The 19,114-nt window shown below is 43.0% G+C and overlaps 3 protein-coding genes across 3 annotated transcripts; 1 reads left to right on the top strand and 2 right to left on the bottom strand.

Annotated features, from left to right (window-relative positions):
• Positions 1-3,432: 3,432 nt before the first annotated feature.
• On the top strand, positions 3,433-4,780 carry LOC308371662 (adenosine receptor A1-like; the record flags this gene model as incomplete). Its single annotated transcript, XM_080846642.1, has 2 exons — positions 3,433-3,764; positions 4,117-4,780. The coding sequence occupies 2 exons, from the start codon at positions 3,433-3,435 to the stop codon at positions 4,778-4,780; spliced, it is 996 nt and encodes a 331-aa protein (XP_080702768.1).
• Positions 4,781-9,928: 5,148 nt separating this feature from the next.
• Positions 9,929-13,362, bottom strand: LOC308371735 (adenosine receptor A1-like; the record flags this gene model as incomplete). The annotated part of the gene is made up of 2 exons (XM_080846722.1): positions 9,929-10,583; positions 13,028-13,362. 2 exons carry the CDS (start codon positions 13,360-13,362, stop codon positions 9,929-9,931), a joined length of 990 nt encoding a protein of 329 aa, XP_080702848.1.
• Positions 13,363-16,223: 2,861 nt separating this feature from the next.
• On the bottom strand, positions 16,224-18,877 carry LOC308371734 (adenosine receptor A1-like; the record flags this gene model as incomplete). Its single annotated transcript, XM_080846721.1, has 2 exons — positions 16,224-16,881; positions 18,540-18,877. 2 exons carry the CDS (start codon positions 18,875-18,877, stop codon positions 16,224-16,226), a joined length of 996 nt encoding a protein of 331 aa, XP_080702847.1.
• Between the last annotated feature and the right edge of the window lie 237 nt (positions 18,878-19,114).

Raw genomic sequence — 19,114 nt, 5'->3', positions numbered from 1 at the left:
CTGGCACCAGGGGCGGCCCTAGCACATTTGGCGCTCTAGGCGAGCTTCACAATCGTTTACACTCTTACCTCGCTGAAATCATCATTACCGTGGTAATAATTCTGGATGCTTGAACATGTTGAAATGTGCTGCTTAAAGGCACCCAGTGCAACTTTCGAGGCTTAAAAATAAACATTCAATTTCTAGTCTTTTTTACACATAGTAAGTTTCAATAACTCAATACCATTACATATCGACATTCAAGGAGCAAAGATGAGACGTCGTTGTGTGGTGAGAACTGATAGAAAATCGATAACAACAACAATCGCCGCCATTTTCTTTATTTATTGGTGCCACCAATAAATAAAGCAGGATTCCAGTCAATGGAAAAATTGCCTCTCCCCACCGGCGATTGTTGTTGTTTACGTTCTCACCACACAACGACAAAATTGCTGACTTTATTGCCAGTGAAGATGCCAGACTTGTGTGCAGCCTATGGAGGCTCTATTGAACGTTCTCTCGAAACGAGAACCCGTGGGATAACCTTTATTTTATTATATCAGTAATATTGCTTTTATAAAGGTGATAATAATAGTATACATTTATCTCCTGTTTCCATTCTGTATGCTGAGTTTTAGAAGCCTATAGCCTGTGCATTTGTGTATTTATTGCACCTATCTGTTTTGTTCATATGAAAACCCATGTTTATAATTCTTCATAAGTATGCAGTCTCATAAATACATCTCTGTGCAGGGTGGGGATTTCAACATGGAGCATTTATTGATGTATATTTGTAAAGGGAAATCTTGTACATATTTTAGAACATTATTATATGTTTTAGAACATAACATAATTATTCATAACTTAAGTATGAAGTGTCATAACTACATATCTTACGTTTATAACAAACCAACCCGTTTGAAAATCGGTTGAAAATTGAGCAAGTTCTGGTTATTTAAAAAGTACGTAGGCCTACCACTACCAACACAATGTTAAGGGTGAGCAAGCTCCCCTGTCGCAAAATGGCCGCCACGTGCGGACATTCCACTCTGTCGGCCAGAAATGCGGGCGAGACATCTATTGCCTTTATATAGGATATATATGGTCTGGTCACCCTAGCTGTATGCCACTGCCAATAATAGGAACTTCCTTTGCGCTGTGGGTTGTAGTTTCAGACGACACTGAAACTGACAACCCTACACAATCCTACCGGTACTTTCCATCTCACTCTCACACACAAACACACACACATACACACAAAGGTATGTATAATAAACTGAATGAAGTGATATTTGTGAATGCTTACTTAGAAATATTTCTTATTTCTTTACAAAAATATGTTGAAGTACATTTAATTCATTGTGCAAAAATAGAACTGTGCAAGCAGGGCAGGATACACAGAACACAGCCAAACGGCTTACATTAACAAATTACCCTTTGTTTTGAATGTTTTGTTTGTATTTACACCAGGTCACAAACCAGTTAATTAAACATTTCAAGAAGACTTAAGCAGGCAGGCAAAGTTAATTTCCCAAAAACACAGTCCACTCACGGAACAGGGTAGCCCAACAGAAGTGACAATCTGACAGGCAACATGAGGCAAGACAGGCTTAAATAGGCAGGGTAATCATTGGGCACAGGTGAGGGGTGAAGTGGCCAATTCTAGTATTTACAAGTCGCTAGATATAATCACCAAATGATATTGCTTAGCAAACTAGCTGTTGGTATTTGTACCACAAGTCGTAGGTAGGTAACACAGGTAGCAAAGCCTTCTTTAAGTGGGATGCCATGGGAACTTTCTCATGTTGGTCTGTGATGCTGTTGATGCAATGCTAACATATTGTCTTTTGCTTTTTAATGCCATAATACAGCCTGGTGTTGTGGCAGTTAAAGACTGAACTGTGATGAATTCAATTTTGAGAAAATGGAAGTGTTTTTCTTTTTAAACCTGGTTCTCAGGATCCTGTCTATCTGGAATAGCAGAGGTACTGATGGTGTCTATCTTAATGTGTGACACATAAACATTATAAATGAGTTAGTTTTACCCTTTATGACCTAAACATTTGGTAGCTCCGTATCTGCACTTGTTTATTTATCTATTTGATAAACACACACATAAACACAAACTCAAGAAGACAGACTTGTGCAACTTCTAACTGCATGATGCTTGTTTCTTTTTCTATTTCAAACCACATCAGACTAAAATGTGCAGTCAGCTTTTAGCAATATGTGAGGTATAGGGAAACAAGTTAAAAGTATCAGGTCTGATGGCTGTTCTTGAGTGGAGTCGCTTATCTGCACATCTTTGGATGATCCATGTAAAATGAACTGTAGGACCTTATAGAGGGAGAATACTCTGAAAACAGCAGTGGCAGACTTGTGACGTGGCATGATAATCAGTCAGTGATTCAACTGCACATATGAATAGACAGACTGATCTTTATTCAAAAAGCTATTTAGCTAAAAGCCAGCAAGAAATGTTTCAATAGTTTTATCTAAATCTTAGTGAAATATGAGCAGAGAACATTATATTGGATAATCTCATACATGGAAACTATCCTAGGTTGTATAATGTGTTCATAATATTTCAGTCAACTTGTTAACAATTTAAATATTAAAAATAGTCGACAAAAAATCCCCTGGCAGGAGAATACGTCAAGGACAGGAAGAATTGGGTGTTCACTTTTGAGTGTGGATAACTTTCCATGATGCAAATCAATGAACAGAAACTTGCCATGTAATTGTTTTCCAAAAAATAAACATGTCGACTCATTCAAATGTTGTTGAACAAACAATAACTTTTATATCCATGTTGGGATCGGGATCCACTTCCTCGTGCGCTCCCCTTTAAAGTCTCTGGGAGTAAGGTTTGTGTGTGAGATGGAAAGTACAGGTATGATTGTTGAGGGTTGACAGTTTCAGTGTCATCTGAAACTACAACCCACAGCGCAAAGGAAGTTCCTATTATTAACTTGCATGTATGTCTTAGCTTGCAAGACACAATGATAGACTTGCAAATGTATTGCTACCTACATGAGAAGTGTCTATGTTATGGTGCTGTCCAGTGTGTGAGACCTAAACACCAGCCAACTGTCACCAGACTGTCACCAGACTCTCCAGTGTGCCATCCCAAAATGTAAACAATATATTTACATTTACTAAAGTAAACTTATGAATAAAGTTGTAACCCTGAAGAATCGTGCAAATAACACATGGCATGTGTGAAGGTCTTCTTTTTTGTTCCGAAAATGCATGCATATATGTGAGCTTCCTCAGCATAGCTCAGACTCTTTTTTTTAAAAGGAAGTTCATCAAAGGGGTTTCATTCTAAGCATTCATGATTTGAACTCGCGTGGCATTTACCAGAGTGATCAACCACAGTACGGAGGTGCTCTATATGTGAGGGTTTCATTTAAGGTATTTGTAATAAGAAATTTCTCTAGCAGACTTATCATGGAGAGCCTCAAGTTGCTCTACACAGCTCTGGAGGTGCTGATCGCTGTGGCATGTTGTCTTGGCAACCTGATGGTGGTATGGGCAGTATGGACGTGTGGTTCCATGCGGCGCAAGCCCACCTTCTGCTTCATCGTCTCTCTGGCCGTAGCCGACTTCTTGGTGGGGGCGGTGGCTGTACCTGTGGCGGTTCTAGTGGATGGCCAGGTCAGAACCTCCTTCAACGGCTGCCTGTTCCTCAGTTGTGTGTTGATTGTTCTGACCCAAGCTTCTGTCCATTCCTTGTTGGCTATCGCCCTGGACCGGTTCCTGCGTGTCTACATCCCACTCAGGTAAGGTTCCTCAACACACTACGGTCTACTTCCCACCCAAGTAATGTTCCTCAATAGTAAATTCTCACAGGAAGTATATTTCCTTAAGCATTGCTAGTCTTGGTAGTGGTTTATGACAGGTCTAGTGCGGTAGCACTAGTGTGGTAGGGTTTTAGTGATTGTGTTTGAAAGAACACTATGACATAATTATGGAAAGCACATGTCCTTATAAAGAGGTAACACTTAGCTGCCTTGGGATCCACATGTTAAAACACCTTGCACTTTCACTGCAGTAATTTCCTTTTGAGTGAGAGAGAGATTTGACTGTTCTTGTGAGAGTAGCGCATGTTAACTGTGTCGTCCTCCACCACAGGTATAAGAGCACTGTGACACAGATTCGCTCCTGGTCTGTAGTGGGAGCCTGCTGGGTCTCTGCAGGTATTTTAGGCTTCGTACCCATGTTTGGATGGCATCGCCAAGACACTCTAGCACAGATGGAGGATTCTAACTCCACAACCATCACTTGTACGTTTCTGGCAGTGATTCCAATGTCCTATCTGGTCAACTTCCACTTCCTCAGCTGCCTACTGCCACCCATGCTACTGATGCTGGTGTTGTACCTCTGCATCTTCATGAGGATCCACCAGCACCTGAGAGGAGGTGGGGTGAGTGGCAGTGGGTCTCATTCCTACTACCATAAGGAGTGGAGTCTGGCTCGATCCCTGCTTCTTATCCTGGTGCTGTTTGCGGTCTGCTGGCTACCTCTGGACTTCATGAACGTTGCCTCTTTCTATGGACCGCCATTAACAGTTCCCCATCAAGCTTTCTATGTTGGCATTCTGCTCTCTCATGCAAACTCAGCTGTTAACCCTGTTGTGTATGCACTGAAGATCCACAAGATTAAATCTGCTTTCAAGACGATGTGGGGGAGGTACATGCTTTGTAAAGAGGACCAAGAGACAACAAGGAGCAGCCAGACCACAGAAAATATCAACAGCATCACCACCAACAGAAATGAACAAAATATCAGGGTGTAGTCTCTGAAATGTCCCCATCAATGTCTCCAGTGATTTTTAGTGTGTGTCTCTTCTTATAACTTGGGAGGAACTAGAGCTTCTTAAAGGAGAGGGCACATGGAAGTGGATCCCAAAATGGACATAGAAGTGATTTGTTTGTTCAACAACATTTGAATGAGTCGACATGTTTTTTTTTTTTGCAAAACAATTACATGGCAAGTTTCTGTTCATTGTTTTGCATCAACAAAAGTTATCCACAAACACGTGAACACACAATTCTTCCTGTCCTTGATGTATTCTCCTGCCAGGGGATTTTTTAACTATTGTTAACAAGTTGACTGAATCACATGTCTTGGCCTATTATGAACACATTAGACAACCTAGGATAGTTTACATGTATGAGATTATCCAATATAATGTTCTCTGCTCATACTTCACTGATATATAGATAAAACTACTGAAACAAATTAACTTTATTAATATATATCAGTCTGTCTATTCATATATGCAGTTGAATCACTGACATTATCATGCCACGTCACAAGTCTCCCACTGCTGTTTTCAGAGTATTCTCCCTCTATAAATCCTAGAATTAATTTTACATGGATTATACAAAGATATGCAGATTAGCGTCCTGATACATTTAACCTGCTTCTCCACACCTCATATATTGCTAAGAGCTGACTGCACATTTGAGGATGTGGTCTGATGTGGTGTGAAAATAGAAAAAGAAACAAGCATCATGCAGTTAGAAGTTGCAGAAGTTGCACAGGTCTGTCTTTTTGTGTTTGTGTTTATGTGTGTGTTTATCAAATAGATAAATAAACAAGTGCAGATACGGAGCTACCAAATGTGTAGGTCATAAAGGGCAAAACTATTAACTAATTTATAATGTTTATGTGTCACACATTTAGATAGACACCCTCAGTACCTCTGCTATTACAAAGAGACATGATCCTGAGAGCCAAGATTCAAAAGAAAAACACTTCCATATTCTCAGAATAGAATGATACATCCTTGTGTTTCTTCACAGTTCAGTCTTTTACTGCCAAAATACCAGGATGTATCATGGCATTAAAGAAAAAAGACCATATGTTAGCATGGCATCAAACAACAGCACACACCAACATGAGAAGGTTTCCATGGCATCCCACTGAAAGAAGGCCTTGTTACCTGTGTTACCTACCTACGACATGTGGTACAAGTACCAACAACTGGATTGCTAAGTGTTATTTGTTGGTGATTATACCTAGCAACGCTGTTTTGATGAGTGGTTTCCGCCACAACGCTTCACAGGAAGTGTTGTGGCGGAAACCACTTCACAGGTAGCAGGAGGTGTTGTGGCGGGCACGGCAACAGCAGGTAGTTACGACTTACTTGCACAGCCTACACACACATTCAGTGACCTTTACAACAGCATGGGCAGGGGAAAAGGCCTCCTGCATTATGAGGAGGTCTCCACACCCTGTTAACACACTGGTTGCCCCCTCCTTTCAGATTATATTATTGTACCTGACTGAATTGTATAAATGGGCAATAAGGATCCGTATCAGACCGGGAGACCGGCGAGGAGGTCAATATGCGGCTGGCATGACTACCCATTAGCCAATCAGAAAGCTCGAACTGCCGTTGCCATATTATAATTCCAAATATCAATACTATTAATAAATGTTTAAAGTATGATAAAAAAAGTCAGATGACGATTCAAAGGTGAGTTTTAAATATCTAAACACCCCCTCTGTCTCGATACATACCTGAGTGGGATGTAGACACGCAGGAACCGGTCCAGGGCGATAGCCAACAAGGAATGGACAGAAGCTTGGGTCAGAACAATCACCACAGAACATAGAGCCACACAACCATAGAAGGGGGTTCTGACCCGACCGTCCACCAGAACCGCCAGAGGTACAGCCACTGCCCCCACCAGGAAGTCGGCTACGGCCAGAGAGACGATGAAGCAGAAGGTGGGCTGCCGCCTCATGGCGCCGCATGGCACCACACGTCCACACTGCCCAGATCACCATCAGGTTACCGAGGCAACATGCCACAGCGATCAGCACCTCCAGAACTGTGTAGACTAGTTCTCCTGTTTGTGCCATGAAGAGAGAGAGAAGGGTGATATTAAAAGCTTCACAGACACAGGCACTCAGCGAGAAGAGAAGTTGTGTTGAAACATCTGTTAGATTGGCACACTCATGCTTCCCTCTGATATGGATCTTTCTTTGCATGGTGTGAATGTGTGGGTGTGCTTGCAAGTGTGTGTGTGTGTGTTTGTGTGTGTGTGTGTGTGTGTGTTTGGTGGGGTGTGTGTGTATCTAGCCATCCAGGATATGCACTATATAGTTCTGTGTAACGGGCCCCCCTGCAAAAATGGAAGAAAAGCTTTTACATGCAAGACATTTCAAGCTATCTGGCCAAAATACACCAGTGAGCTTTTATCAGTGTCAGTGTCAGTGATGTATTGACTAGCCTATGAGCCCCTGTATGATTATTGTTTGCAGTGAAAGGGTGACCAGTTTGCGGTGTCTATTTAAGCGTTTTAGCAAATACGTGCTTATTTATAAATCCCCTGTTGGGCCTTTGGGTGTGTGCAATACTCTGTGTGTGGGTAAGGCGAAGTGGCTTGTTTTGATAACGTGCCTCAATTCCTGCCGATTGAGCTCGACTTAGCATTTTATAAGTTTGTCATATTGAATAATAAACTGGTTATATTTGTAGTCCAACTTTGAGTACTGGTCTTGTGTTGAACTTGAGACGACTGCCGGACCATACCGGTTTACAAAAGGTGGTGGCAGCACAATTAGGGTAACCACGCTCTTACATTACAATATCATTCATCACCACTGGTGTGGAACAAACTAGGTAAATAACAAAACACCTGATAGAGAGATGAGATGCCCCACTCCTACCCCAGACAGCTGATAGAGAGATGATATTCCCCACTCCCACCCCAGACAGCCGATAGAGAGATGATATGCCCCACTCCCACCCAGACACCCGATAGAGAGATGAGATGCCCCACTCCCACCCGAGACAGCCGATAGAGAGATGAGATGCCCCACTCCCACCCGAGACAGCCGATAGAGAGATGAGATGCCCCACTCCCACCCGAGACAGCCGATAGAGAGATGAGATGCCCCACTCCCACCCAGACACCCGATAGAGAGATGAGATGCCCCACTCCAACCCCAGACAGCTGTGGTGAATTCATCAGGTCAAAGGTCACACCTACTGTCACGGAACGTAGCGGCTCAGACGGAGAGTTTCGGGTGATGCAGAGTTTATTGAAGGAATCCAGCCGGGGAACAGGACACAAACAGAAACAGAGTATATAAATCCACTAAAGGGTTAACAGACAGAGGGAGACAGGACAGACACGCAGACTAACTTAGAATAGATGTAAACCAAACTACACGTAGTCTTACTCCGGAAAAGACTCACAGGGGGTGATGAGCTAAACAGAGAACACAACTCGGAACTACATGTTTAACTAAATACACACTGAGTCAATCACTAGACTAGATAATCTAAATCACAAACAACAACAGCGTCCAACTCTGGGTAGAGATCGCGAGGGCGCGTAACAGAAAACACTGGGTAACACAAACTGGGAGAAACTAATAAACTAACAACATACAGGGAATACTACACCAACACAAAAAACAAGAACTGGGAACATGAACTAAAGATCGCACAGAGTCTCACTCTGGCTACTGTGCGCGAGGGCACAGAACAGAGGTACGCGGCTACAGGCCGGACAAGACAGTCACGTTACTCCCGGTGCCGTGTGCACGGCACTCTGGGTAATGCAGTCCTGAAAGTCTTGCGGCACGGAACTAGCTGACTCGGAAGCCAGCGGACAGGGAGCTGGCTGGGCTGGACGCCCACGGACAGAGAACTTGCTGGGTTGGAAGCCAGCTGACATTTGGGTTGTAGTTGCTGGTGGCCGGGAGGCAGAATCCCGGGGACGTAGAGTGGGTCATGGAGCTAGAAGTCTCAGGCAAAGGTTTCGTCCTTGTGGTGACGAGACCAGACACGGAGTGAGTGGAGTGCAGGTTATATAGGGAGTGAATCAGGTGTGTGTGATCGTGTGATTTAGCAGATGTTAATGCAGTGCAGGTGGGACGGTGAATGATATTGATGTCTGCAGCTGGGAGTATGAGTAAGAGTGAAACTGGTGTATGTGCTTGTGTGTTCGGGAACCTGAATAAAGTGGCCGGAGCGGAGCTCAGCAGGAACGTGACACCTACAAAGTCGACTCAAGACATCGAAAAAGTGTGGAGGTGTCCACATACAAGACGTTCACTGACTTCGTGTGCTAGCGCCTCTTCCTGCTAGCGCAGGCCATGTAGAGCTGTGATGTCATTGTGAAAAAATTAACATAATCGTTCGTCATTACAAACCACCATGTGTCATTTATTTAGAATCCACCTCAAATCAATCTTGCAACAAACAATGCACAGTGATGTTAACACGCAACAACTTTATACAGTCATTGTTTACATGTATTATGTTGACTGAAACATTTGAAGGAAGCAAAGCTGAATTAAACACTAAAACCATAGCAAGAAGCATATTAAAGACATAGAATACAATAATTTAGCTACTAGTAACATCTTCAAATGAATTAGTTATACGACGAAAAGACACAAGTTAGCATGCTAGCAAGCCTTTAATCAGTGCCAACAGTGCTTCTGTTGGAGTTTGTAAGGTTTTTGCCTTTTCAGTTAGATTGCTAGTTTTCAAACAGCACTTCTTAGTGCTGCTTTAAAAAGGAGACTGTCTTGAGACATTACACTTTAAAAATAAAGTGCATCGTGTTACTCGAAGGCCAGAATCAATTAAGCAAAATCCCATACGGGTACTTCTTGGAATATTGTACTGAAGCAACAGTCTCAGTAATTGACGAGAAAACGGTAGGATGCTTGTCTTACTAACATATAATTTTATGAGCTTACTTTCCCTGTCGTAAAAAGTTTGACTTTGTAATCTTTGGCGCTTGTCTGCTGACCAATCAAAATTGTGAATCGTAAAAAAAGAATGAGGTGCGTTATCTAGAGATTTTTAATGATTGCATCCGTGTAGCTAATGTGTGTGAGAGTTCCATACTATACATTATTCTATACACCAGATTAATCAGATTTGAAAAATAATATACAATAAAACTAATTATAGGTCCTGCTCTGTGGTTTTAGTGTCCTTTTCATCTCTAGTTTTCCTGGGGTTGCTGCTGTTATCACTTCCTGATGTCTGGCTGCTCTGTGGTTCATCTTTGCACTGAAAGAACCTCCTCCATATCTTCTTCGAAGCAGCTCGTATATGCTGGATCTTGAGGGCGTATAAGACAGGGTTTATGGCTGAGTTCGCCTGAGAGAGTAGGATGCCCACATAAAAGGCCGGGACGGGAACTGTGAACTTTGTCCCGTAAAAAGTAGCCATGTTCATTAACTGGATCGGGAGCCAGCAGACGGCGAACAACACCAACACCAGAACGAGGGAGCGGGCCAGCTTCCGCTCCTTGTGGTAGTAGGAGTGGGACACTAAGGTGCTGGTGCTTCTCAGCTGGCGATGGATAAGGATGAAGATGCAGCAATAGACTATGGTCATGATAAGCATGGGGACAAGGAAGCAGGTGTACAAGCTGAAGTAGACCAGGAAGGACATAGACATGACGTTCAGGAACTGGCACTCGGACCGGTTGCTCTGAGACGTGCCGGTGTGGTTGTTCCATCCCATGAGGGGAGTGAAGCCAACTGTAGCAGCCATTAGCCAGCATGCAGCCACCACGCACCAGCAGCGCCGAAGGGTAACCGTGGTTTTGTACCTGTCAGGGAAATGCAGAAGAATGCAAATTAACGACCGTTATTTTAGGCTCTAACATGGAATTTGAAAAAAAATCATCAACAGGTGGGGGCTTATGTCTAGAGTCACCCTTTTGGGATTTTTTCACCTCAGTGACTCACCACCGCCTCTAGAGGTACAATGTGGTATTGCGCGAGAGGCTGGACAAATGCTAGATGGTTAGCATGCTAATTTTAGAAGACGTCCCAGCAAGACACTACTTAGGTGTTTTCAAAAACGTACCGTACCTTGACCATTCGGTCATGCAGGGAAATATCAGACTTCGGCTTTGCCGTATCAACCTTGCAATCACTCGGTAGATACGTTACAGCCTCAGTCTGATATTTCCCTGCATGACCTCACTCTCGGTTAGTAAGTAGCAGGGACATGCACAGGAGTGTGCATTAGGTTGCTTGGGCAACTGCCCGTTTGCCCTCCTCGAGTAAAACAAAATATATATATATATTTTCATAGTTAATTTTAATAGTTTAATAGTAAATTTAAACACCTGCAGAATTTCATGTAGACCTAGTTTTAAAAAATTGACACCCGAAATATGTCATAAAGTAGCCTTCTTCACTTCCAAATCGATAAGCCTATGGGCAACGAGAGTGAAAGTCAGTAGGGAGAGGGGGGCATGCGCCTAGCCTGGCCATTACCAGCCTGTGACTCCATTTCATTCCGTCTTTCAGTCTGGGCCAACCCAATGCATTTTGGTTTCCGAGATCGGCGGGTGCTTATCTTGAGGTTTAAAATCATTGGAGTTCCCTTAACCAATCAGCAACGTTTAGTAAGCATTCGGTAGATTAAACTCTTCCCAAAGCCAGTTGGGAGAAGAGCTACGACGTCCTTTCCAATCATAAAACTTACAAGAAAATACTCTTGTTCTCCTTTTAATTTTCTGATGTTCTCGAGAGTTGAGACAACTTTTCCGATAGCTTTTCGTGTCTTTTCCTCCAAGGCGAGTTTTGCGTCACAGCTCTGAACTGTTCGCTGATTGGTCCTGCAAAATTTTGAGTTCTGGAGACGATTGTCAATGGGGTTGGGCCAGACTGAGTATGAGCTTGAAATCAATTCAGGCGGAAATACGTAGGCTGGTGTCACCAGGCTAGCATGCGCCCTCCTCTGTTTACTCTGTTACTGCACGCGACCGGCACCTGAGCCTGCATTTTCGGTCACGGTTGTTTTCTTCTGTGTCGATGAAAAAACTGCTTTAACGTTGTCAGAAAAGGTGATTTAAGTTGTAGAAATGTATAACAAACGAACAATCATCATCATGTTTTATGAAATTAATTAAAACCTTCATAAATCGAGGCTCAGTTTGCCACGTTTAGCCTAAATAATCAGATGGCTAGTTTGCTTACCAGACAACCAGCCCGTTATCACATGCTAATGTTTTGGTAGGAAAACTAAGCTACATGTCTGCTGATGGTCAGTTTATATCATTTCGTTTTAACAATAAGAATGAATGATGGAAATAATGCATCACATAAATTATTTCATTCAAAATGATTACATTTCGAAATCCTATCACTATTTTGGGTGTTGTTAAGTGCAGAATGCCTACTGAAAAGAGGAGGACTCAGGAGAGTAAGAAGCAGCTTAAAGAAGCAGCAAAGGGGAGCACACATCCCTGCAGGGTTGGCTACAAAAAAGCAAACCAGCAGGTGAGACAGAGACATTGAATTGTGATACAGATGAAAATGCATAGGCTAATTCATTAATAAATTAATCAAACTCGTATTTTTAGCCTACTAATGGCAATTTATCATAATTACATTACATTTAAGATGAGGAGCAACCACAAGCCTCCAGATCAGAGGAAAATGCGGACCAGGAGATACATTCGACAGGTAGGCCTAAGTGCTGAACACCAAATTTGAGATAAAAGGACCATGCTAGAAAGTACAGGGATAAAGAGCCACATGCTAAATAATTGTAATCTTAAAAAAGTATAGAGTTCTTAATCTTAGAGGCCCAACACCATTTGGGACACTGGGATTCTACTGCACGGGTACAGCTGGGACAGTGGGCTCCAACTCTGCCCAGCTGACCACCTCACATGTTTGATACCACAAAAACCTTCAAAGCCACAAAGTGTCCAAATGTGTAATTTATTAGAGCACATATTAAAAGTCACAATCTTCTAAGTTAAGTTAAACCGTCATACAAGGTGAAGAAGCTATTCAGTGTGAAACGGAAGTGGTGATGTCAGACTCTTAACCTTGCAAAATGACTTGGGCCAATTTTCTCAGACTGGATAGGCGCTCATACTCAAAATTTCCCATCATCTAAGTAGAAGGTGTTCTATCTGTCCCCCTGTTTCAACTGTCTACGCTACTCAGACCTCCAACACTAGAATGGAATTTTCAAACAAAAGAGGGTCAGTAGACATCTGCACATCAAAGACACATCTGCCGATATTACCTGAAGGGGATGATTACACGCAGGAAACGATCAAACGCCAGAGCCAGTTGGGAGAACACCGACACCTGAGTTAAGAACATCACCCCACAGCAGAGGCTGAGGCAGCCGTAGAAAGACATCTGGACCCGGCTGTCCGCTAGAACTCTCAACGGCATGGCCATTGCCCCCACCAGGAAGTCGGCTGCGGCCAGAGAGACGATGAGGCGGAAAGTGGGCTGCCGCCGCATGGCACCACACGTCCACACTGCCCAGATCACCAGCAGGTTGCCAAGGAAACATGCCACACCGATCAGCACCTCCAGTACTGTGTAGACCAATTCTGCGCTTCGTGCCATGGAGAAAGAGAGAGGGACGACCTTAAAAGTTTCGTTCACACAGACACTCAGCAAAAAGAGAAGTGGTGTTGAAATGTCTGACAGATAAGCACACCCAAGCTTCACTCTGAAAAGGAACTGTATGGTTGCTTGGATTGCATGTTTGTGTGTATCTGTTACATCAGAGTGTGCCATTGGATGAACATGTAATAGGAGCTACTCTTTGCATTCACTTCTTCCATCAAAATGATAACTGAGGATTTACATATTATCTTCCAGGTACACTGGTATAGCATTTCTTCAGTGGAGGTGCCGCGCTATTTGCTTAATTTTTTCACATGCTACTTATAAGTTTGTTATTACTTAGTGGCTATATATAATAGCCTACCATTCATAATGATATTGCTAAAAGTCCTAAATGTAGTGGTAGACAGGAAGTCCATCCCACTCACCAACATTAGCTGGGAACACAGAATTCTGCTCTGTTTGATGTGAGTGTGACTCTCTTTTATAATGCATAAGTACAGGCTAATGATTCAGTAATAAAGTGTGCTCCTGTGTGTGTGTAAATGTGTGTGTGCATTCATGTGTTCAGGGGCAAGGGATATTTGTGTGTATGCGGTTTCATATGCATAAGCATAGGCAAATGATCCAGCTTCTCCCCTACTACCATCCAAGGGAATATGGCGGGGCACTCGGCCTGCACACACTCACTGATTGGCTGCACAATGCCCCGTGATCAGGTCTTTGGGCCCTGATGTGAAAGCAGGTGGGCTCGTTCACCACCGGTGGGGATCAAACGAGGTTAATAACAAAAAACCCGATAGAGAGACGAGATGCCCCACTCCCACCCCAGACAGATGATAGAGGGATGAGATGCCCCACTCCTACCCCAGACAGATGATAGAGAGATGAGATGCCCCACTCCCACCCCAGACAGATGATAGAGCGATGAGATGCCCCACTCCTACCCCAGACAGATGATAGAGAGATGAGATGCCCCACTCCCACCCCAGAGACCCGATAGAGAGATGAGATGCCCCACTCCCACCCCAGACAGATGAGATGCCCCACTCCTACCCCAGACACCCAATAGAGAGATGAAATGCCCCACTCCCACCCCAGACACCCGATAGAGAAATGAAATGCCCCACTCCCAGACACCCGATAGAGAGATGAAATGCCCCACTCCCACCCCAGACACCCGATAGAGAGATGAGATGCCCCACTTCCACCCCTGACACTCGGTAGAGAGATGAGATGCCCCACTCCCAGACAGCTGTGGTGATTTCATCAGGTCAAAGGTCACACCTACAAAGTTGACTCAAGACATCGAAAATGTGTGCACAAAACGTTCACTGACTCAGTGCGCTAGTGTCTCTTGCCTAAATGGAGCTCAGGCCATGTAGATTATAAGCCATATAGAAAATTGTCATGTAGATTATAGGCCATATATAATATCGTCATGTAAATTATAGGCCATATAGAATAGTGTCATGTAGATGATAGGCCATATATAATATCGTCATGTACATTATAGGCCATATAGAATAGTGTCATGTAGATTATAGGCCATATAGAATATTGTCATGTAAATTATAGGCCATATAGAATATTGTCATGTAGATTACAGGACGTATAGAATATTGTCATGCAAATTATAAATACAAATGTCACGTAAATATCATTTTTGAAACACTTCCTGTGTTGGGTATTGTGAGTGAGTGAGTGAGAAGGAAGTATATTGCAATACCCTTTCATGTTTTGGTAGAGCAAAAGCTCTCTCTAGAGGCAGACCTCAGTATTGTAGAAATGTCCTGTAAGGCTTCAAATGCATGGTTTGATTTGATTACATCTTTCAAACATACAGATGCGGGGAGCTGTGATGTCATAGTGAAAAGGTAAAATTACCATTCGTCTTTACAAACCACTATGTGTCACTTAATTTATTTAAAAAACCACCATAAACCAACAAACAATGCACAGTGACGTTTACACACATCAACTCTATACAGTCATTGTTTTCACATATTATGTTGACTGCAACGTTTTAAGGAAGCATAGCTGACCCTAAGATCAGAATTAGAAATTAAAACCATAGCAAGAAGCATGTTAAAGACATAATATACAACAATGTAGCAACTAGTAACATCTGCAAATTCATTTTCACGTTACATCACCAAAAGACACGAGTAAGCATGCTAGCAAGCCTTTTATCAGTTCCAACTGTGCTGCTGATGGTGTTTGTAAGGTTTTTGTCTTTTCAGTTAGATTGCTAGTTTTCAAACAAATCTCTGTTGGGCTGCTTTAAAGAGGAGTCTGTCCTTAGACATTGCACATTAAAAGTGCATCGTGTATCTTTAGAAGAATGGAGTGAGGCATATACAGTAAAGAGGCACAGAGGCAGTCAGTCAGCAGCAACCTAAAACTTCTACAGTATAAATGGCTGATGCGTACATATATAACTCCTGTGAAATGGCATACGTTTAATGATAATATTCCTGATACCTGTATTAAGTGTGGTGAGGCAAGGGGGACACTGTTTCACTGTTTATGTTATTACCCTAACCCATACCATTACTTCTTTGAATATTGTACTGGAACAACAGTCAGTGTTTGATGAAAAAACGGAATGATGCTTGTTTTATTAACATATGATTTAATGAGCTTACTTCCCCTGTAGTAAATAGTTTGACCTTGTTGTCTTTGGCACTTGTCTGCTGACCAATCAGAATTGTGGATCATAAAAAATTATAAGGTGCGTTATCTATGGATTTTGTATGTTTGCATCCAGGTTGCTAGTGTGTGTGAAAGTTCCATACTATACATTATTCTATACACCAGATTAATCAGGTTTGAAAAATATTAAACAGTAAAACAAATTAGAGGCCTTGCTCTGTTGTTTCAACACTTTTAGTATCCTTTTCATCTTCAGTTTTCCTGGGGTTGCTGCAGTTATCACCTCCTGATGTCTGGCTGCTCTGTGGTTGATCTTTGCACTGAAAGAACCTCCTCCAAATCGACTTCGAGGCAGCTTGTATATGCTGGATCTTGAGGGCGTATAAGACAGGGTTAATGGCTGAGTTTGCCTGAGAGAGTAAGATGCCCACATAAAGGGCTGGTTGGGTAACTGTGAACCCGTAAAAAGTAGCCATGTTCATTAACTGGATCGGGAGCCAGCAGACGGCGAACAACACCAACACCAGAACGAGGGAGCGGGCCAGCTTCCGCTCCTTGTGGTAGTAGGAGTAGGACGCTACGGTGCTGGTGCTTCTCAGCTGGCGATGGATAAGGATGAAGATGCAGCAATAGACTATGGTCATGATAAGCATGGGGACGAGGAAGCAGGTGTAGAAGGGGAAGTAGACCAGGTAAGACATGGACATGACGTCCAGGAACTGGCACTCGGACCGGTTGCTTTGAGACACGCCGGTGTGGTTGTTCCAGCCCATGAGTGGAGTGAAGCCAACTGTAGCAGCCATTAGCCAACACGCAGCCACCACCCACCAGCAGCACTGAAGGGTAACCATGGTTTTGTACCTGTCAGGGAAATGCAGAAAAATGCAAATTAACGACCATTATTTTACGCTTCAACATGGAATTTGAACCATTTAAAAATATCATCTTCAAGTGTGGGTGTATGTCTAGAGCCATCCTTTTGGGCTGTTTTCCCCTTAGTGACTCACTACAGCCTCTAGAGGTACAATGTGGTATTACGCAAGAGGCTGAACCAATGCTAGATGGTTAGCATGCTAACTTTAGTAGGCGCACCTGCTCGCTAAGAGGGTGCAGTGCACAGATCCTGTGTGAGAAGGGCGAAGGGGAGGGGGCGCGGTGGACAGTTCACCTCTGAGTCAAATGGAATTTGTTAGGTTGGAATTTTCCTCTGCTAAATAATCAACTAAGCCTACATGATCATAGGCATACTCATTATTCACATTATTGTCATTGACCGTCCTGGCTTACTTTCACCACTGATGTTATGCTAGGCTTAGGCAAGTTATCTCTGGTTAAAACTAGTTAACGTTAGCTATTCACTAGCTGTGCTAGCTAGCAAGACAGTTATCATAACGGTGTTATTTATCGAACTGCGTGTGTTATCGGCAAACGTTCAGCTACGCTAGGACACTGCCCTGTCAGGGACAGGGTAATGCTAGTTAATAAAATAATAAACGTAGGTCTACATCTCAGTGCCTCTCCAGATAAGTTAAATTAACTGAAGGCAAATTAATTGAATCTTTCCCTGCGGTGCATGAACAATGCTGGTATGGGATGTTGTTATCTGCAATCGTGATGACCGTGAGATGAGGCTTCAACCTCTTGCATTGTGATCTGTAAATTCTCGCCTCCAATTTAAGCTTGTCACCCATCATATCTAGTTTTACATTTTGTACATATCCCTCCGTTGCATAATGAAGTCCCTTTTTAAGGCTTTTAGATGAAATCAGGTCCTTCTTTCTCCAAAAGTTGCCGGCTATAGCCACTGGCTATAGCTTTGCCATCCCTCTGCCTGGGATGTAGCCGAATATATAGATAAGCCTAAATTATTCGGAAAGGTGAAAATAATGGACAACATCCAAACATTTTGATTATTATTTGTATCCAGATGTATGTGTTTTCAGTTTTCTGTTGTTTCTCATTCCTATTTGTGTCAAAGAAACTTTCTTTGCTTGTCCTCTCCTCCTCTTCCTCTCTCCTCAGCGGGCAGACACGAGGCGTGGTGTGATTTACTACAGCAGCCACAGTAAATGACAGTGTAATACAAAAACTTTTATAATAATTTTGTTAGTATACATCTTTCACAGTGTTCTTTCTGCTGATATGACACACTGATGCTGGGGCTTGGAAACACCAACGTCTGATTTACAAATACAAATACAAATAATGTTATGTATCGCACAAATACAAATATAAAGTAGTAGTGTCTCTGAACATCCCTAAGTGCCTGTTTCCTTTGTCTGAGCTTAGACTGTAATCTGAAAAAATGTAAATAAACTACCACAATACTCGGCCATTTAGAGCAAAAAGCACAGATCAGGCTTGCGCAATGTTAAGTTATTGAAGGTGTTCCAACTGTCAACCTGTTTCCACTGCACTGTGTCTACGCTACTCAGACCTCCAACACTAGAATTGAATCGTCAAAAACAAAAGATGGTCGGAAGACATCTGCACATCAAAGACACATCTGCCAATATTACCTGAAGGGGATGATTACACGCAGGAAACGATCAAACGCCAGAGCCAGTTGGGAGAACACCGACACCTGATTTAGGAATATTACCCCACAGCAGGCCGTGAGGCAGCCATAGAAAGACATCTGGACCCGGCCGACCGCTAGAACTCTCAACGGCGTGGCCATTGCCCCCACCAGGAAGTCGGCTATGGCCAGAGAGACGATGAAGCGGAATGTGGGCTGCCGCCGCATGGCACCACACGTCCACACTGCCCAGATCACCAGCAGGTTGCCAAGGCAACATGCCACAGCGATCAGCACCTGCAGGGAAGTATAGAGCACCACAATACTGTCATTGGCCATTTAGGTAAATGACAGAAGAACATATAAAGACTGATGTTGCCACCGTGAATGAGAGTTTTATCAGAGACAGAGGTTGTGCCCAGGGCACCAGATTGTGTGTTTGTGTCCGTGGGTGTGTTTGTTTTTTTTATCATTTTTTATATACACGCCACACTACAGAACTGTGCAATCATTTCTGTTCCACAGTGCAGGCGTGTCTCTCGCTTAAGTAAACATGATGCAAATACGTCTAAAATC

This window comes from Sprattus sprattus (genome assembly GCF_963457725.1).
Source record: "Sprattus sprattus genome assembly, chromosome: 10".
In the NCBI taxonomy this organism is placed as follows: Eukaryota; Metazoa; Chordata; class Actinopteri; order Clupeiformes; family Clupeidae; genus Sprattus; species Sprattus sprattus.
This window is presented reverse-complemented; position numbering and strand designations above follow the sequence as displayed.